The sequence below is a fragment of the Canis aureus genome, chromosome 35 (genome assembly GCF_053574225.1).
Source record: "Canis aureus isolate CA01 chromosome 35, VMU_Caureus_v.1.0, whole genome shotgun sequence".
NCBI lineage: Eukaryota > Metazoa > Chordata > Mammalia > Carnivora > Canidae > Canis > Canis aureus.
The window spans coordinates 8,328,258-8,353,773 of record NC_135645.1 but is presented as its reverse complement, the minus strand read 5'-3'; the positions used below and the strand labels follow the sequence as shown (position 1 = coordinate 8,353,773).

The window sequence follows — 25,516 nt, the reverse complement described above, 5'->3', positions numbered from 1 at the left end:
GGCGCAGCGGTTTGGCGCCTGCCTTTGGCCCAGGGCGTGATCCTGGAGACCCGGGATCGAATCCCACGTCGGGCTCCCGGTGCATGGAGCCTGCTTCTCCCTCTGCCTATGTCTCTGCCTCTCTCTCTCTCTCTCTCTCTCTCTCTCTCTCTCTCTCTCGCTGTGACTATCATAAAAAAAAAAAAAAAAAAAACAAACAAACAGTGCCCCCAAGGAGCTCACAACTCAGTGCTGGATAAGATCAGGCTTGCAGTAAATATTTGTTAAATTTCATTTTTTGTTGTTGTTAAATTTCATTTTTCATGAAAATCTTTTCTTACAGTGCAAAATTTAAAAGTATAAAAGAATATATGATGCAAAGTCTCCCTCTTACAGCCCTAGCCCACCCCCTCATTCCTTGTCCTGTAGGCAGCTAAACTAATGACTTCCTTATGTGTCCATGCATAAATATTTAATGCATATACAAATGAATTGCATGTCTATTCTTCTATTCTCTCCTTTTAAAAAACAGATGCTAGCATACTGTCATGCTTGTCTCCATCTTGTTCTTTTTGCTTGACAATATACCTTGGAGACCACTCTGTATCTGTACATGAAAGTTTTCTCATTCCTTTTAATAACTATATAGTATTTCATTATATGGATGTTCTATATTTATAAAGCGGCCTTCTATTGATGGACAATCTTGTGCTATTACAAAAATTGTTGCAATGAAGTAAGCTTACATATATGGAAATATCCTGGAATTGAGGTAATGAAAATGTTCTGAAATATGATGGTTGCTTAACTCTGTAATATACTCAAAACCACTTAACTATATGCTTTTGAAAGGGTGAATTTCACAGCATTTGAATTATATCTGAATTTTTTAAGGATTCAAATTAAAAAAAAAAACTTTCTTCCTAGGGAAACATGCCAAAGCCTGAATATTTTAAATTATTTTTCCTTAGAAAATTAAAAAGCAGTTAATTTGCCTTTTTAAAGAACAGGGAACATTATACTTTTTAAAATCAATACCATGCAGGTGTGCCGGAGTGGGTCAGTTCGTTGAACATCCTACTCTTTGTTTTGGCTCAGGTTGCGGTCTCAGGGTCATGAGATCAAGCCCTGGTCGGTTCCGTAGTCAGGACAGAGTCTGCTTGAGGTTCTGTCCTTCTGTCCCTCCTGCCCCTGTGCTCTCTTTCTCTCTCTCTCTCAAATAAATAAAATATTTTTAAAAAAATTTAAAAAAATCAATACCACACATTTTCAAACTTTTCTTTAACTCCACACTAGGCCAGGAGGAAGAGAGTAGAAAGAAGTTACAATAAGAGGAGGAAGAAGAACCAGAGGGGAAATCGTGGAGGACAGTGACCTCTAGGCAAGCTGAGACTCAAAGAGGGTTGAGGGGAGCCTGGGACAAAAAAGCTGGAGATGCAGGACAGAAAGAGTGGAACAGAAATAAAGAGTAGGAGCTAGCAGAGAGAAGTTTCCAGGAGCCACTGTGACAGCTCTTAGATTCACCGGGGGTGGAGGGGACCTGGGAAGTTCTCAGCTGACAGCCAGGAATAATGGAAAAGTAATTGAAATCTTTATTCCATCTCAAGAAAAAAGTGCCATAGGGCCACCTCAGTCAGAGCATAGCAGTGCTGCTTAAAGACCTCACTCTCGGGGCACCTGGGTGGCTCAGTGGTTGAGCGGCTGCCTTTGGCTCAGGTCATGATCCTGGGGTCCTAGGATCCAGTCGGGCTCCCTGCAGGGAGCCTACTTCTCCCTCTGCCTGTGTCTCTGCCTCTCTCTCTGTGTCTCCCATGAATAAAAAAAAAAAAAAAAAAAAAAAAAAAGACCTCACTCTCTGCCCTATGCACAGTGGCACATTCTCAGAGACTTTTTTCTCTGTGCAGGGGCTTATCTCCCTTACTCTCTGACCTTCCTCCTGCAAGCATCAATTCTTCACTCACCCGTGGCCCCACCTCAGTCAAGATGATTAATATATCCTTCATTCCAGAAAATTTCCCTGACCACTTCCCAATTCCTACCTCCTGCCTCTCCCCTGCTTTCTCCTACTATAAATTAGTGGCATTTTCTAACATAAACGGAAGTGTACAGCATGTACTCTTTTATAGTCTGGTGTCTCGCCCATATGCTAGCTATATTATTCTTTATTATGGCTGAGTAGGATTTCATTGTGTGTATACAACATTAGACTTTATTTTTTAATTTATTTTTAAGATTTTATTTATTCATTCGTGAGAGACACACAGAGAGGGGCAGAGACACAGGCAGAGGGAGAAGCAGGTCCCTGCAAGGAGTCCAGTGTGGGACTCAATCCCAGGATGCCAGGATCATGACCTGAGCGGAAGGCAGATGCTTAACCACTGAGCTACCCAGGGGCCCCTATTTAAAAAAAAAAAAATTTTTTTTAAAATTTATTTGAGAGAGAGAGAGAAAGCAGAGCAAGGGGAGGGAGGGGCAGAGGGAGAAGCAGCAGACTCCCCACTGAGCAGGGAGCCCAATGACCTGAGGCTCCATCCCAGGACCCCAAGATCATGACCTGAGCCAAAGGCAGCCGCTTAACCTACTGAGCCACCAAGGTGCCTCTAGACTTCACTTTAAAGATTAGGAATGCAGGACTCAGAGAGGGATGATATCTGATTACTAGAAGACCTTAACAAAAATCCAGAACAGGGAGGAAAGAGGATCATGTTTTCCTAAAACCCAAATGCAATTTGCACTATGAAATCACATGGCTGCCACAACCACATAAGTAACCAAGTAAAACTGTGCTTGTTCCAATCTCTATGTCCAGATCTGATCAGGTCCTGGCTACAAAGGGAAGTGGGGCAGTTTAGCAGACATTACTTTTGGGGGGACTCAGAGAAATGAATCAACAGAGAAATGATTACACTAAACCCTTGGAGAGGTGAGGAATTGAGGGAAGAAGTGCCCCCACATTATTTTATAAGTAATAAAATGTCTTTTAGTTGCACCAGTTTGGATCAAACGAGCCACAGGACTTTAAAATGTGTCAACTGGAAAGCATAAATCCAAGGCAGAGTATTTCTTTTCCATCAGAATACTTCAAGATTTATTTTGTGCTCAAGATTAAAATTTAACATTCAAGATTGTCGATCCAGGAAAAATAAAACAAAAAAGGGTCATTGAGAACCTTCAGCACAACAGTTCAAAGAACTTAGAACATTATATCACAATCAGCAACGGTGTGTACCTCTGTAGGAGGGGACTTCAGGTGCTTTGAGTCCATGATAAATCTGCAGAACCAGCTCTGTGACTGACCTCTAACATCACCCATGCCCGAGTTGACAGTGAAAGCTTTCTTTCCATCTATCACTGTTTAGCTGTTTTGTGTCAAACTTCTACCCTGCCCAGAATCCTAGGTTGTCCCCAGTTTGATTGGACCTCAGGTATAACAATCTAAAGAAATCTGAGACTTTGAGACTAAACTCCTAGTAGCCCGAGCAGCATCACTCATGCACCAGTATTACCATTAGACCCTTGCTACCCTGAGTGTGGGAAGCAGGAGGGCAGTGTTCCTATCATTTGGGAATTTCTTAAAAATGCAAATTCTTGACACTCCTCCCCTGTTAGAACACACATGTTAACAAGATCCCAGCAATTTGTGTCACATTAAAGTAGGAGACGCCCGTGTCTTGTCTAATGGTTCTTCAACCTCAGCACGCCTCAGAATTTCCTGGAGGCAGCTGCTGCTTGAATACCTGACCTGAGGGCCACAGTTGGAAAACCACTGCTCTGGCTCTAGAACTGGATGATTACAGAGTTTAAGTGGATCCTTTCCCATTTGCTGAGTTTGATGGAGAATCCCTACATCTTCCAACTCAGCCTACGACCAGAATCCAGGAAAGCTAACACTCCTCAGGGACTAGGACCATGGCCTCCTCCCCTGAGTTGTTTTAATATTGCCTCTTGTTTAAACAGAGCTGTGGACAAAAGGTTCTAGGGCCTCTGTATCAAAGCCAGAATAAATTTACGGCAGAGGCCCCATCCGGGAATGTGTTTTCTCCACCTTTAAACCAAACAGACCTGAGGAGTTACAGCTAAGAGCTATGGTGCTGGGAGGGCCCTACCTGAGAATGGGATAGGATGGGTGGGTGACCCTGCACCACCCCTTATGTAGAGTGTTTTATAAAAGCCTTTCAAGTCCAGGGCTTTTGTTGTGAGTCCTTCTTGGGAATGCTCAGAGCTCTTGAGTCCACTTGCGCCCTGCCTGGCACGATAGCCATACACCTCCGTACGAGCACACGCTGTGGAACACACCAAGGCCAACCATAGCCCTGGGACTCTAACTCAAAATCTGTACACTGTTGAATCCTGCTGCCTTTGTGTTATGAAGACATACCTCAATACATAGAAAAGAGACTTTAGACAAGCAAAATTATCTTCAAACAGAAATATTTAACCAGGGGCACCTGGGTGGCTCAGTCAGTTAAGCGTCTGCCTTTATCTCAAGTCATGATCCCAGGGTCCTGGGATTGAGCCCCATGTTGGGCTCCCTGCTCTATGGGAGCCTGCTTCTCCCTCTCTTCCCCATTCGTGCTCTCTCTTGCTATATCTGTGTGTGTATGTGTGTGTGTCAAATAAATAAAATCTAAAAAAATAAAATAAAATAAAATTTAACCAAAGAAGGACACAAAAGCCATTCCAAATAGTAGAGATGAGTGTCAACTCGTAAGAGGTTGATTCGCTCTACCCTAATCACCCATTGGATGAGAGGAGGCAGATTATTTTCACTAAGATTACATCTCACAAATTATGAACTTATATCACAAATAGGCTTCAAGTAGAAATAATAACTGTCATTTTAGAATGCTTAGTATATATCAGGATCTGTGCTAAATGTTTACAGGTATTAATTCAATCCAAAAATATGAGGTTAAAAAAAATATGAGGTTAATATCACTATTATCCTCATTTTATAGATGTAGAAACTGAAAAACAGAATTATTACATATGTATTTTGCCTGAAGTTATGAAGGCAGTTTGATATCTAAACCTGTGTTCTCAATCATAGACCAAATGTGGCAGGCAGGTTCCAAAAACAGCAGCTTGGTGCGGTAGGGAAAGAGTTGGGCCATTATTGTGCATGATAGGGGTTAAAGAAAACAAAGACAAAAAAAAAAAAAAAAACCCAAAACAATTTTTTTAACCACTGGAACTCTCTTTGCCTCCTTATTTATTTATTTATTTATTTATTTATTACTTAGAGGCATGGGGTGAGAGACAAAAATCTCATGAGGAACACTATTTCATAAGACTGATCAAAGGATAGCTCTTCTGGTGAAAGCCAGGCAGGGGCCCTGGACCCCTTCCCACCCTCACAGCCCCTTCTCCACCACACTCTGCTCCCACCCTGTATTCACTCATAGTGAGTGGTTCCACCTTGTTAGTCGCTGGTCTCAATATTTCCAGTCCCGAGTCCATTCCCGGCCCTCTTCCCACCTGGGATAACTAAGAAGTCCTTCCCCATTTCCAGTCATGAAAGATCAGGGCAAAATGGATCTGTCCATGGATGTGTCCTGGAGAGGAATGGTCCTGGGGGTGCACGGCCTTTGAAAGATGGATGGAATACTTTAAGTAGGACAAATTTTACTGAGCATCCAAAATTATAGTTAGTGGTTGAAAGAAATGGTGGGAAATGTTTAGAAAATATTGTAATAGGGACTCCAGGAAGAGTGTTGAGTCTGAGTACCTGGTGTCTATTTATGTAAAAATCCAGCCCAACTTGCAATTGTGTGCAGGCATGATTGTATACATTAAGTGTTAATGGATTGGTGTTACTCTAAACCCAAGTCATTAATGGATTGGATATATTTTGGGGGGAGGGAGCACAGTGCTAACCCAAGCACTAGTTCATGGAGTTCCTACACCCCACCCCCTCCACAACTGAAGATTTCAGTGCCCGAGGCTTGGGCAGCTCCATAAAAAAAACTACCATCCACAGCACTCTCGTGAAGGGACCTCAGGTGGATCACTCCAGGGACCAAAGTGGCAAGTGACTTGCTGCTTTCTCCATGCCATCCCAAAAGGCCTGTAGCTGCCATTCTGTGTCACTCAGCTGGCTGGGCCAATCAGGGTCAGTCTTGAGGAGAGGCTAGCATATCCAGACTTTTCTACTTGGGCATTGAGCTTCTGGAGTGGCAGGAATTCAAAAGGCCATATTGGTCCCTTTTATGTAGTCTGGTCAATCAATGACTGGTTGGACCCCTTTAGTGATCTTGGTGGAGGATGGTTCTCACCTTCTAAAAAAAGCCCTTTAGGGACGCCTGGGTGGCTCAGCTGTTGAGCATCTGCCTTTGGCTCAGGGTGTGATCCCTGGGTCCCCTGCGTTGGGCTCCTTGTAGGGAGCCTGCTTCTCCCTCTGCCTATGTCTCTGCCTCTCTCTCTGTGTCTCTCATGAATAAATAAACAAAATCTTAAAAAATAAAATAAAATAAAAATTAAAAAAATTTTAAAACTCTTTGACCTTTTAATCACCTTTAACATCCTGGTAGACATTTTCAGTCTCTTTTCCTTCACAATGTATATTTGAATTTGTGCCTTGTTTTTCTTGTACCTACTTATAAGCATTTTCCCATGTGTTAATTACTTTTCATAAGCAACAAATAATCTTGAGTGAGGTAAGTAAATTTATCTGCACACTTGGTTTCTTCATGTGTACAATAGGCAATTGTATGGTGCAACAGCCACCTGGAAGGTTTTTAAAACACAGATTGCTGGGCCCCACCTCCAGAATTTCTGCTTCAGTGGGTCTGGAGTGGGGCCTGGGAATTTGCACACCCAACAAGTTCGCTGCAGATGCTGATGCTGCCAGTCAGAAGACCACACTTGCAGAACCAGTGAAATGAGGAGATTGAGTTGTGGGATTTCCAAGGTCACTGCTGGTTTCAAAATCTAAGTGTTTGCATATTTTTCAAATTCTTTAAGAAAACTCAACCAACTCTTAAAACACATGACTTTTCTAAACTCTAACAAAACCTCATGATTTTTTTTAAATACAAAAGAAGATCGTCTACCTTTTAAAAGTAATTGCTTCCACTTGCAACTCGTACGCATTCCATACTTGCTTCTCCTTGAAGTTACCTGGATTTTTAAAAGGATATCTTTAAAGGACAATTAGACTTCTATCTAATACTTTATTTTTTTTTCTTTACATAGTTCCATACGTATTGAAGAGCTGTGCGGAATTTATAGAGACTCACGGCATCGTGGATGGAATTTATCGGCTTTCGGGAGTCACCTCAAATATACAAAGGCTAAGGTAAGCTAGAAGATAATAGCTCCCCAAAGAATTCTCCCATGATCCTTCTTCTGTCCATACCTCTGTCTGCCAAGGTTGGGAGTACCAAAAACCCAAAGCAGTTGTGGGAAGGGTAGCAGAGCAGAAGATCAAGTGTGATGTTTTCAGATGTCGAGCTGTTCTTAATCTAATCAGGAAATCCTCTAGTCTGATGTAATTCTTTCCAACAAAAGCTCCTGAGAGGGTTTTTAATCTGCTTTTTTGTCTTGTGCCAGGTTTATCCTTCTTAGGTGGATTCGGTTGAACTCAAATGATTTAAATCGCAAGTTAGGATAACATCATTTGTTATCATTCACTTGCCTACCCAGAGCTCAGTTAGATCCTGGTTACACGGTGTTCAGGACTTGAAGACGATATTAGTTTTTCTGTTGGCACACACTCAACATTTGGTTTTTCAGTTGGTCGGGAAATCAAAAATCTGCATGATTGTGCATTTCTCTCGTTGAGGCCGAGATCTGGAAAATTAGGGATAGTTGAACTATTTCCAATTCTATAGGTTTATCCTAAACAATTCTAAAATATATCCTAGAGCTTTTTGGAAGAAATATCTATCACATTGAATTAAGAGTACAATAGCCTTCACACAAAACACAGATATGTATGTGCATGTTTTATATGTATTACATATATATATATATATATATACACAATAAAAGAAGTAGATATATAGTACATATAGAATGTTTTATCAGGTGTTATTTGTGTGTATTTATTATACATTTAGTTATAAGTGTAGACTTTTAAAACAACAAAAACAAAGAAATAATCAATTAAAAATTTAAAAATAATAAATGATAAATAAAAATAAATAAATAAAACAATAAAAACATTCATGTTACCAGATTAATCCATTAAATTTAATAGTTGGTATAGTTAATTCATCTTCTTCCTCTGATTTTATTTTCTGCCCCTCCCCCTCATTTCACAATTGTAATGACATTATACCAAAGGAATAAGACATCCTTTTTACTCCTGGAGAACTGGTGGCTGTTAAAAACTAATTGGTTTGTTGCAATCGTAGATTTTAACAGATCTATGTGCTTACATAATTTCACGAATTTACTCGCGTGATATTTTTTAGAGTTTCAACAACAAATACTTTTTAATGTTTTACTCTTAGCTCTGAAATTTGCTGCACCGTAGCTGGTATGGTGGGAGAACACTTGGGCAATAGCCAATTCTTTTTCATTAAAGGACCAACCTTAGCCTCAACAGGGATATTCTGGCTAAATCAATGAATTATTCTTGTTCTGCTCCTCTGCTCTCTTTTAAAAAACAAAACAAACACACACCCATGAATTTATAAGGCCGATACAGGGTTTTCTTTTTGGAGCCCCACCCCTCTCCTTTCAGGTTCCAACAGCATCTGGGATTTCCCCACCCTTTGTTAGACATCTGAACCAGGTGACAGGAAAAGGGGCAGCAAGCTGTTTTGAAGTGCTGGCTCTGAGAGTCCCTGTTGAGTTTGCCACCAATTGGCCACCAAATGAATCCTCTCGAGAAACCTAACTTCTCCTCTGTATGGAAGCTCAAATTTGTCATTTTTTAAACAGATTTTTTAACTTGGAAGCATATATTATTTGAGGCAGTCTATTCACATCACCTTAGTAAAGAAATCCTTTTTTAATTAGAAACAAGGCCTGGAATCTGATGTTGTTCCCAAACACCCCCCTGTACATTGTTCACAAGATACTTATACTCTCATCTATCCCGTGAGAGTCAGTATCAGGCAGCTTAGAAGGGTTTGAGTCTCCAGATAAAACAAGTTTGTTGACGTGAGTATATGGAGATGAATGATAACAATCTGACTCACCCTGATTTTGGTCTCTCCTCCAAGATAGAGAAGTTCATTTAGAACAATATTTTGGAGAACTGAAATCTCAACAGGCTTTTCTGGCAAATTGTTTTCATATTTCCCCTACTGTTCATAACTGAAACTGAGACATAATGGCCTGAGAAATCCATTTGTACATGGGCATTATGTTTTTCTAATGAAGGCAGCTTTTACAGGGAAGATCCAGACCTGAAGTGGAAGTCTTCCCCTGCTTTCCCTATGCGAAGAATAGAAGGTCATTTTGATCAAGGTCAAAAATAGAGTCAGATCAGCAGTTTAGGGTCTTTTTACCCCTTAGCAGCCAAGCAGCTGCTGACATGGAACACATGCTCCTGGGATTGTTATGTCTCTGTCTGTGTTGTTTCAGGCAAGAGTTTGGCTCAGATCAATGTCCAGATCTGACAAGGGAAGTGTACCTCCAGGACATTCACTGTGTGGGCTCACTCTGCAAGCTCTACTTTAGGGAGCTGCCCAACCCTCTCCTGACTTATGAGCTCTATGAGAAATTCACGGTGAGTGTTTGGATTTCCATTATGGTTACTGGGTGGGACTCATGGACTGGCCAAGGAGAGTTTCAGCACTGAAATAACAATAATAAAACTCACCAGATGGTTGACATTATCTTAGCCAGGTAATGGAAGTAAGATGCCATAGTGAGGAAGGTAAGGTAGTGGGTCCATTGGCTACATTTTTCCTTTTTTAGAGTTTCAGAATCATGTTTATTTGTTTCAAGAGCTGAATTAGAATGATCCCTGTGTTTACTTAACCAAATGTGCCTCACTGTAGAGGGGAAACTAAGAACGAGAGATGTGAAATGACTGGACCGATGTCACACAGCCGGACAGGAATGTGAGACTCCAGATATACATCTACTGCTAGTTTATTTTTATCAAGCTTCTCCTTCTGTATTTCTTTTGGAGGTTGAATGAGGTGGGCAAGTAGAGGTGGGAGAGAGGACAAACCCAAGTCAAGGGAGAGATCAGAAAGCTGAAAAGAAAAAAAATTAAAAAATTAAAAAAAGAAAGCTGAAAAGAGAAAAGAATCCAGGAAATGCATCCAAAAGAAAGTGTAGGCTGGGCCCATGAGTTGGGTTGGTGAAGAGTGGATGGGCAGGACACCTTACTGGCAGCTCTGTGGTTACCAAATAGGGGCATCTGTAGAAAAAGTAGAAAAAATAAATTCTTACAGAATGTCTGTAGAGATAGCATTAAATATCAGACTCGAACATTTGGCTGCTGGGGTGAAGGTGTAGAGTAGGAGGAGAAATGGGTTTAACCAAGATTGAGGCTCAGCTAAAAAAAGGGGGGGTGAGAAACATGAGGGTGTATGCAAGAGAGTGATTAAGAGTTGACCATGGAATTTCGTCTGAATAAGAAGGGAAGTGAGACTGTAAGGCAGTGAGTAACAGTGAAAAAGTACTATCGGTGGATCATTCATTCCAAAGAGGTCAATAGACTGTTACAGTGGGATGGTCAAAGGGGATATTTGAAATTAAGATTATGGAGGAGTTGCAATTATTGGTAAGGACCAGATCTAAACTCTAACATGGAAAGCAATCTTTCTCATAACTCCTGTAATAAACTTATTTTGAGCATATAAAAAGTTCTTCAATTCCAAGTGATATAGGAATAAATGGATACATTTTGAAATATATATTTCAAACATATATTTGGACCATTAAAATATATTTAAGAGTTTCCAATAATAGAGGGAAACACTCATAATCTTAACTGGAAAAGATCAGATGCCTAACTGTATATTAAAATGTAATTAAAGGGAAAGATGTTCCAAGAATTAATAGCCATTTATTTCAATGATGAGATTATTGTTTTCCCTGCTTATTTAGACTTTAACTTTCAAAATCTCATCTACTAAAAGTACGTTAATTTTTTTAATGAAAAAAATTTAGGCCCAAACACAAAAAACTTGGGTCTAGAGGTGCTACTGGAGAAGCCAACATATACCAGGTGATGTGAAGTGTCAGGGTTTGTGGACCTTAAGAGATCTAAGGGGACCTCAAGATCTAAGGCTGAAGACAAATGCCCCCTCCTCTCTGAGTGGAAGTCAAAAATAATGGCAGCCTCTAACCATTGAAACCACAGAGGAGTCTTTGCCAGGAACCAGGAGGAAAAGTCATGGGTCTCATGTGAATCTGCCAGATTATAATCACCATCACCATATGTGATTATTTCATCATTTTAGAGGTAATCATATTTGGTAAAAGTTTGGAAAATAGAGGAAAGTAGAAAGGAACCTTTTGTCTCCTCTCTTAAACACCAAAAATAACTACCAAAGTAACGTTTGGGTACTTCTTTCACTCTTTTATTGCTTGCATAGTGTTTTTGTTGTGTTTTGTTTTCCCAAATTGAAATAGAATTTTATTGCAAAAATGTAAGCAATACAAAAAAGCATAAGGGAGAAAGTATAAATCCCTGGAAATCCAACACCCCAGGCATATCTGCTGATGACATTTCAGGAGACATCATTACAGATCTCTTGCTGTCTCTCAAGCTCTCTCAATCTGTCTCTTTCTTTCTGCCTACTTGCCCTTTTCAATACTGTCTATCGCTGCTTTGGTACATTAACTCAACAGTACAACCATCTTTCTGTGCTCACAAATAGAGAAACCCTATTTTTACAGAGAAGTTTCTCATATGTGTAATGAATTTCTGAAGCCAGTTTCCTACTGATGGGCATTTAGACTTTTTGTTTCTCAACACTTTGCTTTTAAAAAAATAATATGATAATAAATATTTTTTGTATCTTTGTCCATTTCTCTGTTTATATTTTTAGGGAAAAAATAGATTTAGATTCACTGAGTAAAAAGCTCTTATTTAAAATTTTGTTATGTATTACCAAACTGTTCTCCAGAGAGATAAGAACAGTATTTTTTCTGCAGCCTCACTAATACTGGGTATTTGTTAAATTATCTGCCAATCTGAGTTAACTAAAAATATATCTTATTTTTGTTTTAATTTGTGCATAAGACTTTATTGTCTTTTTCTGCATAGTTTTAATCCTCTGATCAGTATAATAGTACATCTTAGAATATGATAGAGTAGAATATCATCATGTTAAAGAACAGAATGAGTCTAATTTATTTTAACTATATTTCATTTTATGATAGTTGGAAGTAGATAAGAATTCTTGTCTGGAAACTTCAAAAATACAGTTTTTTCTTAAATCGTGCTTATAGGCTCAGAACAAAACCCATATTTATCACTTCCCACTTTTGTTCCCTAACATTGCTAATCATTCTGTTCTCCCACAGCAACATGGTAATACCAAAGCAACATTATTTTCCATTTGTCATCAAATTTCCAGGAATCTAACAAGGTATTGACACTAAAAAAATAAAATAAAATAAAAATTTTTTGCTGTGCAACTGACTTCTACATAGGTAGGATCTAGTGACATCAATGATGTTGAAAATTTTATCATTTAATTGATTTCTTTGATCACAATAACAAATTAAGATAATATAAGCAAAACTTCTTCAGGAATGTGGAAATAACTGTTAACATTGTCACACATTCTTAAAATGATTTATTTAAACCCACTGGCACAGCTAAAGTAGAATACTATCTCAATGGAAAAATAGAATTAGAGAAATATTAATTGAATAATAATAATTAATTAATTTATTAAATAAATAAATGTGAATTGACTGGACACCTCAGAAACTCATTAGAAATACTATTGAGTATCCTAAAGTGCTCATATGTTTTAAATACAGTAACTCTATTTTTAGGACTACATTCTAAGATAATAATAAGATGTATACACACATAACTGACTCCTAAATACTTTATTGCAGTAGTATAATACCAAAATTTGGGGATTGTGTGTCTAACAATAAGGTAAGGAATAGGTTAAATAAATTATGATAAATATATTATTTTTGATCCTGGATAGCCATGAAAAGTCACATTTCTGAAGGATATTTATTGGCCACAATGTAAAATTAAATGGAAGAAAGCAATATGTGCAACTGAATAGGAAGTGATGCCAGCGTTCATATTTGGTGCTGGGAAGTCGGGCAGATTGCTTCTTTTATGCTTCACACATGAATAGGTTAATAATAATGTCTGGCTGGTAGGCTAGCAAGTGATTTTTAATTCCTTCATACTTCATATTTTAATTTTAAGTACACATATTAGTTTCCTGTAGCTGCTGTAACAAGTCAGCACGAACTTAGTGGCTTAAACAACAGAAATTTGTTCTTTCTCAGTTCAAGAGCCCAGAAGTCTGAAATCAATTTCCCTGACCTGAAATCAAGGTGTGAGCAGGGCGGTGCTCCTTCCAGAGACTCTCGGGAGGGAGGGTGGGGGGAGGTGTTCCTCACTTCTTCCAGCTTCTGGTGGCTGCCAGCACTCATGGCTTGTGGCCACATCACTCCCACCTCTGCTTCCGTGATGGCATTGTCCTCTCCTCTTCTATCCTGTGTCAGATTTCCTTCTGCCTCCCTCTTACAAGGATAGTTGTGATTGCATTTAGGGCCCATCGGATTAATCAGGATCATCTCAACTAAAAATCTTTAATTGAATTCCATCTGCAAAGACTTCTTTCCCAAATAAAGTAACACCTACAGGTTCCAGAGATTAGGACCTGATATCTTTGGGAGCAGTTGTTCAACCTACTATATTACCTTTTATTTTTATCAAGTAAGAAAAAGAAAGTTCATTTTAGGAATAATTCAACTTTGGTCAGATTGATTCAGCTGGAATCATTATACCCAAAAGAAAAGTTGCTGATTTGGGACTTTTAGAGAAGGCAGTCTAGAGGGGTGTTTAATTTTGTATTACATTTATGTTGAACTAACTTCTTAGTGGATCAGTCTCCCTCATTCAACTGCCAGCTTCCTGAGGGCAGAAACTGTTCATTTTGCTCATTCTTGTTTTCCTTTCTCTGCTCTCCAGCTACTGGAAAATGTTGGGACTGTTTACCTAGTAAGCCTTTGCTGACAGGTTTGTGAACCCACACACATCATTTAAACTGTCACTTGAGGTGGGTGACGAGTGTGTGGCAGGAGGCAAAAGCGGACTGGCTGGGAGCTCAAGAGAGCTGCCCCTGGGCGAGGGGGTGGGGGGTAGGGGGTGGAAGTGGGCAGTGACCAGCTGCCTCTGGTTTGCCTAGGACTTTCCCAGTTTTAACACTGAAAGTCCTATGTCCCAGGGAACCCTTAATCTCAGGCAAACCAGGATAACGGGAAACTGCAGGTGGACAAGATCACGTTAATTCTAGCTGGGGCACAGGGGGTGCCTACCCTGGCAAAATGCAAAGGCAGAGAAGCGACTGGTGGCAAAACAAGGAAGCAATTCATTTCAGGGAGGCCAACACCAGGGGGACCGCGGACTAGCATCTCCAAGACTGTCTCCAAAGACCCAAAAATACTTTGCAGGTTTATATAAGGAAAATGTAGGGAAAAGGTGGGTGGGTACGTGCAGGTGGGTAGTGAAGGTCAAACAGGTCTTTGTCTTGGGGTCAGTCACGGGGTCTTGCTGGCTCAAGAACAGTCCTTCGGGCTTGAGGGATAGCTTTGATTCCCTCAGGGATGCTTTGCCCACAGGGTCTTTTGCCTGGGGGAACAGATAAGCTGGAAAGAAGAACTTAATCAGTTGAAAGTTTGAGGTCAAATGGAGATAGCCAAAATTCTCTTTCATAATCAGGCTTGTGGGACAAAGACATAAAGGTGTAAGGACTGTCTGGAAGGACACACAGAGGTAGTTACCTCTGGAGACCACCTCTGAAGGTCTGCAGTAGGCAGGAAGACTTTCTTCTGGGTGTTCCTTTGGTTGCTTTCATTCTTTAAATTGTGTGCATGAATTACTTTTTAGTCTAATAACTTAAAATAATTTACTGTAGTTGTAGCTGGGGTGCAGTTGGAAAGGAGAGGCATGGGTTGGTTATCCACCCTGGTGACAGAGCTGCCCAGGCAGCAGGACCTGAACTATAAGGGCGACAGTAGAATTCAGGTAAACAGATAAAGCAAGAGCAAGGGACCCACCAGAAGGAGCGAGAGTCCAATCTTGGACCAAGTCCACAAAGGGCAAGGAAGCCAGTGTTATTGATACTGATTGGAAGAGAGCAAGTAGTCACAGATTCATCCTCGGTCTTTTAAAATTTAACTGTTAGCCAGATGAGCTTGGCAAAAGTTGAGTGAAATTCTCTCTCTGGCAAAAAACGGGGGTAGGCAAAGTTTCAACTCCCCTTCCCCAATTCCCTGGTGCTGGGTTCAGCCAACCTAATGGGAGAACACGGAACGAAGAATAGGTTTGTAGGACTGGACCCCTCTAGGAGAAACTACAGGATCCAGAGGGCTTCTGAAGAGGATGGGGAGAGGCTGTGAACAATGAAATAAACAAGAATCCCAAATGGGACCCGCAGGCATTAGGGGGAGGGCCCGCCCAGCCTCGCAGAACAAAGATGACTAACAGCTTCCTAAAATATCAAAGAAACTTTCCATGAGGGCTATTAAATTGACCTGCACCTTTATTCCCCAGATACATTTTTAGAAAAAGTTTGCTGAGAGGAAGAGAGGCTTCCCACCCTTCCCTCTTTGCAGGATAGAATGTGGGAGGGTCTACACCGCATTCCACGGCCTCTCTTTCCTCAGAGCTTCTTTCCCCTGGCTCCCCTCCTGAGGCCCTCAGGAAGACCGCAGGTGTAAGGGTTCCTGCTCCAGGTCCCATTCTTGTTCCCACCCTCCACCACCTCCTCCATATCTCGAAAATGGAGGATTTCGACAGAGATCATGCTTATGCTGGCTCAATTCTCAGGCTTGCACTCCCACGGGAGGATTGGGACACCCGCGACTGTCACCCCCCTGGTTCCTCCTTTCTCCCACCAGTGCTTAGGAAGCAAAATCTCAAGTGCTCCCATGTGGAGAGTTTTGACAGCCTTTTAAAACAGCTGATGTCTGTGTATGTCTTGCTGCAATTAAATTGAAAGGGGAGATGAGAAGGGAGAAAAGGAAAGGAAAAAGAAAATTGATGGACAAAGCCCTGGCATGACGTCCCCCTTAGACGGAGTGCCTCCTGGGTGCCAGGCCCTGCGCTAGGCACTAGGACTCATCACATCCTGCTCTTGCAGAGCTTACGTCTAGCGTGGGAGACTGGCAATAAGCAATGGATGGAATAAATGAGTATGTGATGCAGCAGCAGTGATGGTGGGAGGGCTGTGGGAAACAGTGGAGACAGGCAAGGGGGCTGAGAAGGCCAGGCTGGGGCATCGCTTAGGGCTTCTCTAAGTTAGAACAGAGCAGACACAGCAGGTGTGGCCTAGAATAGGCCCTAGAATAGGGCCTCGCATAACAGAAAGTGCCCAATAAATTTCCTTCTACTTTTCTATGCTTGAAAATACTCATTATTGAGAGTATGAGCTTCAGCCTTCACACACAAGCAAAAAATGGCAGCTGAAGCCTGAGCAGAAGTAAGCGATATAAGAAAACTATACGACACTTAGGATCCTGTTTCTGGTTGTATTGCAAGGGGCGGTATTTATCAAATTAAGGACTGTATTTCCTGATTTTACTTTTCCTTATATACAAATGTGGAGCAAGTTTCTAGCACTGGCAGGAAATACAAGGCTGTGTAAGTCACACATGCCTGTGAATTCAGGGCCGTAAGGATTGACATGAGCTCAAGCGCTGTCTTTAAAGCGCATCTTGACCTTGGTGGGGTTACCCAGGTATGTGCATGTGAAAGAATTCATGGGGCTCTAGCTTAAGATTGGTAGTTGTTGGGTTTTTTTTAAGATTTTATTTATTTATTCATGAGAGACACACACACAGAGAGAGAGAGGCAGAGACATAGGCCGAGGGAGAAGCAGGCTCCATGCAGGGAACCCGACATGGGACTCGATCCCAGGTCTCCAGGATCACGCCCCAGGCCGAAGGCAGCGCTAAACCGCTGAGCCACCCGGGCTGCCCAAGATTGGTAGATTTTTAATGTATGTAAAGTATACCTCAGTGAAAAAAGAAAGGTGATGATCATTGACCGAGCGCTTAGGTACGGCTAAGTTTTGAGCACTCAGGCCCTGCACTGGAAGGGGCCCTGGAGCCCGGGCCCGGGCAGGACAGCTTCTCAGGACAGGGCACAGGGGCACCTGCCTAGGGATATCTGCATTGTGCAGAAATTCTGGGCAAGCCTGTGATCACACTGCCTTTGCTGATGCCCTTGCCGGCCCTTGAAGGTGCTGGGCAGAGGGGAGTGATACAGGCTGGCTGAGTCCAAGGACCCAGAGCAGAGTCCCACAGGCCCAGCCACAAGGGTCCTTGGCTTCTCGCAGGATGGAAATCAAATACAAGCTGAGAAGAAGTGAGAGTAGAATGTATCAAAGACAGAGAGAGAGTAGATATGGACAGAGAATTTTCCGGAAGACTCAGAAAGGAAAGAAGAATGAGTCTCATCTTTACTTGGAGCCTGGGGTCTTTATTGAGGACGGTGGTGTGCATGTGTTGTGTCAGTAACCCAGGAACATAGACGAGTGTTTAGGTGTTCTCCATAAGTCACTTATGCCCTGGAGCCGGGGATTTTGATGAGTCAGTGGTGTTGGAAACAGATCCTGACAACCCCACCGTCAGGATGACATCCTTAGGTGTCATCTGTTGTGCTGGAAGACTCCAAAGAGATCATTAACTTTTCTTCCTTTGCAAGGAGGACATATGTTATCTGTTCTGTAAGGCCTGTGTAAGGTGAGAGGTGTAGGTCCTAGCAAGAACAGAAGCAGGAAAAGGAGCAGAGAAAAAAAGCCCAGCTTTTTTCTTGGGGTCCCTTCAGTTTCCATCTCGGGAGAACAAATACCCATGTAGGAAATAACTAGAGAATAAGTCCAGGTGAGACCATCAGGTCTCAGGGACAAAGTTCTTACCCTGCTGAGAAGGCTCATCTTCCCGGCTTCCTCATATCATCACCTACGACAGTAGATGAGCTACTGAGTACTGAGGTCATGGAACAGTGTCAGGCCAGGTGGGGAGAAGCTATTTGCACCCAAGAAGACAGCTGGCTAAGTAAACATGGAGCCATGCTGTCATCTCCATCTCTGTCTGTTTATGTCCCAGTGGGAATCTCTGTCACTCTCCCTGCCACACCATACACCCAAGATTCTCCACCTTTACCAGATACCCAATAACCTTCTGAGGACACACAGAGACCCAAGCAATCCACATGTCCCCGTGTGCACTCAACCGTTAGACGCTTGAACATCATGAACACTCAGGTTTGGTTGTTTGTGTTTACTAGGAAAGCATGCCTCTGGGCAGGATGACCTCTAGGCCTGGTTGGAAGGCTGGGGTACCCGAAACCTAAATAAAACCAGGAGACACAGGTGGGTGTCCACCTTCTGAAGCACTCACTGGGCTGCTTCATGTTCTTCTCCACAGGAAGCAGTGTCACATTGCCCGGAAGAAGGCCAACTGGCCCGAATCCAAAATGTTATCCAGGAGCTTCCCCCATCCCATTATAGGTAAGAACCCTTGGTAAAAGAAGTCCACAGCCTCTCAAGGTGGTTGAACACCAAAGATGCAGGCTAGTATCATAAAAGGGAACAAGTTCAGTGGATAGTGACTTTCCTGTGGCATTTTGAGGTGGGTGAACTGGTCGACTTTTATCAGAGTGAGTTGGTGCCTGCCCAGAGACATTGGCAGGAAGGGGCAGCCCATGTCCTATTTCCTCGTGGGGCACCCCTCAGAGTCTCACAGGAAGTCATTCTGGTCACACAAGCCAGCATCACTGGCTATGATATCCTAGGTTCTTACCCAGATTCATAGCATAAACATATCTCTGGAATCCAGGTTGATTTTTTAAGGAGGGTTTGGCTGTAGCCCTTGAGCTTGTGGTTGACTGATCTCTCTGTTTGCTCATCAGTGCCATCCCTCACATCATCCTATCCTTCCATTTTGTTCTTACAGGTTAGCCCCTTATCTTTCCACCTTTCCCAGTTCTCTAAGCCTCTTTTACAAGGGGGCAGATTTTGTTACGGTATGAAAAAGAACTGGCTACAGTAACAGATGCCATTCATCCATGAGATGAGCTCTCTAACTAACAAGGGACCAAGTTACCCCTAGCTGGAAGAATAACTGAAAGAGCAGAGAGATAAGAGCCAGTTTCAAGATCGTGTGCCGGCAATGGTGGCCTGGGTAAAGGGAGGCCTGGGGAGCTGTCTCTGGCTCTCCAAGGGCCTCAGCTGACTTCTGACAAAACCATACCCCTTCTCCATCCTGGGCCAGCATGCCTAGGGCCAAGAAGATTATTTCCATCAATCTTGATACCTTCCTGATATCCCTCCAAAATTCATGAGATAGAAATATTTAGAATCTCTTAAATCCAAACTCAGAAATTATCTCCAGATGTCAGGCTTTACACAGGCGCTGAAGTTTCTTTGTTTTTAAAAAAAAAAAAATGAACCATTACAGGACCTTGGAATACCTGATTCGACACCTGGCCCACATCGCCTCCTTCAGCAGCAAGACCAACATGCATGCCAGGAACCTGGCCCTGGTGTGGGCGCCAAACCTGCTCAGGTAACCACCACGTGCTCACCGTCTCACCATCCCCATGGGCTCAGAGCAGCCCCCCAACTGAAACAAAGATTGGATTCTTCAAAACGGAAGCCTCTTGAAGACAAACCTATAGCTAAGTGGTCATTTGTCACACATAAATTAAGATAATTTTAATAGCATGAGCTCTTTGTGTTTTTTTGTTTGTTTATTTTTTGTGTTTTTTTGTTTTGTTTTGTTTTTTGGGGGGGGGGAGTTTTAGCACGAGCTCTTTGTTAACCTGGAAACTCTGTGTTCCACAGGCGTTTTCTGGCTACAACTAGCATATGGCTGAAGTTTTGGGTCTGTAGGTCATAATTTTTTGAAAAGGCCTTTCTTGTCTGATTTACTGGCTTTTGTTGATCTTGGTGGGATCACTGCTTCATATGACTTCATAAATGATGACCTGACCCACAGAACAATTGAGGGGGGGGAAGAGATCCTGTGGGGGGAAAAATCAGTTCCTGGATATTTACAAATACAATGTTTCTAGTCTAGCAATGTATGATACCTGGTAATTGTTTTTAAATTTGTTCAGTGTGTTGGGCTTCACAGCCTTCAGAGAGTCCTTTTAATAGGTCTTATTTAAAAAATATTCTAGAGATTAACAAACTGTATACATTTAGGAAATGGGGCTTGTGCAGAAGGCACATTGGCTTCCCCTTACTGCTTTCTGTTGTGGGCCAGACTCACTCACTAAGTGTGTTTCATCCATGATTTAGGTCCAAAGAAATCGAAGCCACTGGTTGCAATGGAGACGCAGCTTTCCTTGCAGTTCGGGTCCAGCAGGTGGTGATTGAGTTCATATTGAATCATGTGGATCAAATCTTTAACAATGGCACACCTGGGTCTTTGGAGAACAATGGTAATGGCTTCTTCTGGCATACTCCCTACGAGGCCATCCTTCTTCCTTGCCTTAGTCATGGGGCTCAAGAATAAGTTAAGGCGGGCTTGGTTCTAGTTCTGAGTGTTGGCTGTGCGTGTGTGCTGACTTCTTTGGGTGTCAGTGTCTGGGGTCGTGCATATATGTACATTGATCTGTGTGCAGCAAGACGTGTTCGTGGGTGGCTGTAGCATGTTTCTGATCAGTTTCATACATGGCCTATCCCTTGAACACAGAGTTCTGCGCTGGAATAATCTGTTGGTTGTGGTAAGCCATCAAACTCTCCAGGTTATTATCTACAGATAACATTCCTCCCTTTTAACTATTAGATTTCACCTTTCCTTTCATTATGGTATTTTGGAAGACCCTTTTGCCTACGTCTGGGAGTTTTACGTGAATGAGTTAAGACGCAGCATGGTCATATGCACATGTATGCTCGGAATGCATTCTCTTCACAAGCATTTCTTGAGTGCTTACTTTGTTCTACCGCCCAGCAGGCACTAGGCATACAAAAATGAGTGTGGGTTTGTGGGCATGCCTATGCAAAGACTAGTTAGCACTGAAACCCTCTGTAGCCATGTTCTTGAGAAAGATCTAGCGATCGTAGGCTGGATGTGATGAGATGCGAGAATACGATTTCCTATAGCTCTCATAATGATACAATGAACCCTAGGCATGAGTTGGTTTATGTTGCTTGAATTCCTGTGAGCTTAATTTGTAAAAATCAAAAATCTAGTTGATCAAGAAGCCTTGTAACTACTACTTGTGTGAATTTTCCATCATTAGCATAGGTCACAATCACCCAGAGGGCTGTTCAAATACAGATTACTGGACCTAATCCCCAGAACTTCTGATTCGGGGGGTCTGGAATGCTGCTAAGAATCTGTATTTCTCCCATTCAAGTACTAACCAGGCCCGACTCTGCTTAGCTTCCGAGATCAGAAGAGATTGGGCGCGCTTAGGGTGGTATGGCTGTAAGACGAGAGAATTTGCATTTCTAATGAATTTTCAGGCAATATTGCTGCTGCTGGTTGGGGTCCACACTTGGAGAACCAGTGGTATATGAGAATCCTATCTGCAAAATATTTGTGTTAGCTGATTAAAGCATTTTTTTCAAGTTTAGCTAATGTGTTTGGAAAAAACAAGTATAACCATCAGAATAATCAATTGTAGTTAACATCAAATTTTGATTCCTGGCATAATTCCTGTCCTCTATGCGGCTTGTAACCTTTCTTTGAAAAAAAATTTTTATTGAAATAAAATTCACATAGCATAAAATTAACCATTTTAATCATTTTAAAGTATACAATTCAGTGGCTTTTAGTGTATTCACAGAATTGTGCAACCATCACCACCATCTAATTTCAGAACATTGCATCACTCCAGAAAGAAACCCCATACACATGAAGCAGTCTCTGCACATTTTGCCCTCCCCCGAGACCCTGGCAACCACGAAGCTACTTTCTATTTCTAGGGATTTGCCTCTTCTGGACATTTTATATAAATGGAATCATACAACATGTGGCCTTTTGTGACTGACTTCTTTCACTTAGCACATGTTCTCTGAGGCTCACCCATATTGTTACATGTTTCCTCCCTTTTTATGCATAAATAATATACATATTCTGTTGTATGCATATACTACACTCTGTTTATCCATTCTTCAGTTGATGGCCATTTGGGTTGTTTCCACTTTTTGGTTATTATGAATAATCTGCTGTGAATCCAAGTTCTTGTGTGAACACATGTTTTTGATTCTCTTGGTTGTATACTTAGGAGTGGCTAATGTTTCTTTTATTTTTATTTTAATTCTCCCAGTATAGATATATTTTTTTGAAGATTTTATTTATTTCTTTGAGACATAGAGAAAAAACACAAATGGGAAAGGGGCAGAGGGAGAAGCAGACCTCTGACTGAGCAGGGAGCCCGATATGGAGGCTTGATCCCAGATCCTGGGATCATGACCTGAGCTGAAGGCAGATGCTTAACCGACTGAGCCACCCAGGCTTCCCTATAGATGTATCTTTTATCATAAGCTATATAAAGCCTTTTTGAAGGTAGGAGAGAATATGCATTTATTCATCCTTTTGAATCAACCAGTAAATTACTGGGGACTTACTCTATGCCAGGAACGATTGCAGGTGGTCTCTGTACATCATCTCATTGACTTATCACAACAACCAGAAAGTGTTATTGACCTTATCTTATATATGAAGAAGCAGAGCATGGGAAAAGCTTAGTACCTGCCCAAAGCCATACAACAGGTAACTTTGAGACTGAATGTTGAACCTAATTTTTCAGCCCATTGCTCTTTCCTTAACTCTATGCTGCCTCTCTGAAGAGAAAAAATAGGAAAATAGACCAATAAACCATTGTGGAGAATTAGGGCTTCTGGGAAATGTTCTTCTAAATAGCAAATCCTATCTGTTACTGTTAGTGTTAAAGCTGTTCCTGATTCCAACCTGGAAATGCCTGTTCTCCTTGCGACCATGCCTTAATCATCTTTTGTACTGTATATTGAAATCCAGTTTATTCTTGAGCCTTTAACTCTTGAGTTTCTCTAATACTTATTATTCAATGCATTTCATTTAAGTGTTCTTGTTATGAATTCATTTTGACTCTGGTAAGATAACATAGTTTTTACACAAGATGGAAGAAGCCATACTCTCTGGATGGAATTTTAGATTTGTAAATAGGGTGGTTTTTTTTTTTTTTTTTAAGATTTTATTTATTTGACAGAGAGGGAGAGAGGGAGAGAGAGCAAGCACGTGTAGAAGGAGAGGAAGAGGAGGAAGCATGTTCCCTGCTGAGCAGGGAGCCTGATGCAAAGCTCCATCCCAGGACCCTGGGATAGTGACCTGAGCCGAAGGCAGATGCTCAGTCTACTGAGCCACCTAGGTCCCCTGGAAATAGGGTTCTATTTCATTTTTTTAAATATTTATTTATTTATTCATTCAGAGAGAGCGAAGAGAGAGGGAGACACAGGCAGAGGGAGAAGCAGGCTTCATGCAGGAAACCCGATGTGGGACTCGATCCTGGGTCCCCAGGATCACACCCCGGGCTGCAGGTGGCGCTAAACCGCTGCGCCACCGGGGCTGCCCAGGTTCTATTTCAAATTGGAAAGATTTTAGAAGTCATAGAATCCAATACCTTTGTTTAATAAATGAGAGCAACGAGGTCCAAGAGATTGTGATGTACCCAAGATTCATTAAAACGTAAATATGCATTGAGCACCTTCTAGGTGCCAGGCACTACTCTGCACACTGTGGACACATCAGTGCCCAAAATGGCAAAGATCCTGCCCTGCAGAAAACTCTAGTCTAGTTGAGAAGACAGACAATATACAAGGTTACAAATAAATACATGATCACTTTAAAGACAGTAAATACCATGAATAAAATACAGCAGGTTGATGTAATGGTCAATGATTTGAGGGTGTTATTTTGGTACCGAGTGGCCATGGTCTCTGAGGAAGTGATCTTTGAACTGAGACCTTATGACAAAAGGAAACAACCTCATGAGGATCTGGGGGAAGAATGTTCCAAACAGTAAGAACAGAGATTATAAAAGCTCTGAAGTGGCAAGGGGCTCAGAGTGGTACAGAAAGTAGGCCAGTGTAGCTAGAGCCAATGGGGCGTCCAAGGTGGAGTGCCCTACCCTATGGGCACCAAAGACCAGAATACTGAACTATGGGTGTTGGAAGACACTATTAGGATTTCTTCTTCATTTCTTTCTATTGTATATTTTGTCATTTCTATGATTTTGTATGTTTTCTGTTATATATGACACTAACACAGTGGTATATGTGTATAATTTATAATGGGAATATACAGTCAAAAATTCTTACCATATATTTTTGTAGAGCACTGGGTCAGTGGGCAAAGAGGAGAGGGAAAACAGATGGAGAGTCCTTGTAGGTCAAGCTAGGAGTTTGGTTTGTTCTCTGTGCCATGGGAAAGTATTTGAGGATTTTGAGCAGGGAGTGTAGGGCCTGGACGTTCTGACTGCTGTGTGAAGGAGAGATGGAAAGGCAGCAAGTCTAGAAGCAGGAAGACCAGTTAAGGAGCAATGGCAGAAGTCAGGTGGGCCGTCCTGGTGGGCTGGACTAGCATGTTAGCAGTGGACATGAGGAAGGTGGCTGGATTCAGGATGCATTTTGGAGGTAAGAGTTGTAGGACTTGGGATGCCTGGGTGGCTCAGAGGTTGAGCGTCTGCCTTTGGTTCGGGGTGGATCCCGGGATCCTAAGATCAAGAACAGCATTGGGCTCCCCGCAGGGAGCCTGCCTCTCCCTCTGCCTGTGTCTCTGACTCTCTCATGAATAAATAAATAAAATCTTTAAAAAAATGTTATATGACTTGCTTATTAGGCTAGATGTGGGAATGGGTGGCATGCCAAAGAAAGGAATGAATGAAAAAAAGTACTCCAGGTTTCTGCTTACAGCTGGGTGGCGCATGGTGCCATTTACTAACTTAACGAAAATGGGAAGGGTACCAGTTTAGAGGAAGGAGCAACAACCCCAAGCTCTGTTATGAAATGTGAAGTTAGGGATGCTTGTTAAACATCTAAGCAGAGACAATGAGCAGGCCTTAGGACCCTGCAGCCTGAAAGTAGGGGGAGAGGTGGGTGCTAAACCAGCTGGGAGGTCTCTTGACCCAGCAGTGTAGGTTCTTGCATCGATCCAGTTGTTCCCAGAGTGATTGAATTGTTTAAGTAAATAAATAGTTAACAAATCACAAATAATCAAAATGCAAATAGTAAGAGTATAGAAAATTTAAATATTTTAACCTCCTTGGGATTAAGTTGAAAAACTGGGTTCAAGTTAGAAGCTACTGAGAAGTTTTTAGGATTGCGGATTTAGTTCATTTAGTTCATTGCAGTCCTGAGGAATGACCGTCATGCTGTCCTGCCTGGAAGAACCCAGTGTTCAGTACCGTCTCTGTTTCCTT

General features: G+C 41.8%; 1 protein-coding gene across 1 annotated transcript in view; it reads left to right on the top strand.

Annotated features, from left to right (window-relative positions):
• The window catches only part of ARHGAP31 (Rho GTPase activating protein 31), a 110,970-nt gene that overhangs the window by 59,207 nt on the left and 26,247 nt on the right, over positions 1-25,516 (top strand). Inside the window, exons 2-6 of the mRNA XM_077883792.1 lie at positions 7,174-7,276; positions 9,517-9,661; positions 18,532-18,614; positions 19,564-19,671; positions 20,409-20,551. Coding sequence (XP_077739918.1) covers positions 7,174-7,276; positions 9,517-9,661; positions 18,532-18,614; positions 19,564-19,671; positions 20,409-20,551 — 582 coding nt within the window. The remainder of the gene's footprint in view (positions 1-7,173; positions 7,277-9,516; positions 9,662-18,531; positions 18,615-19,563; positions 19,672-20,408; positions 20,552-25,516) is intronic.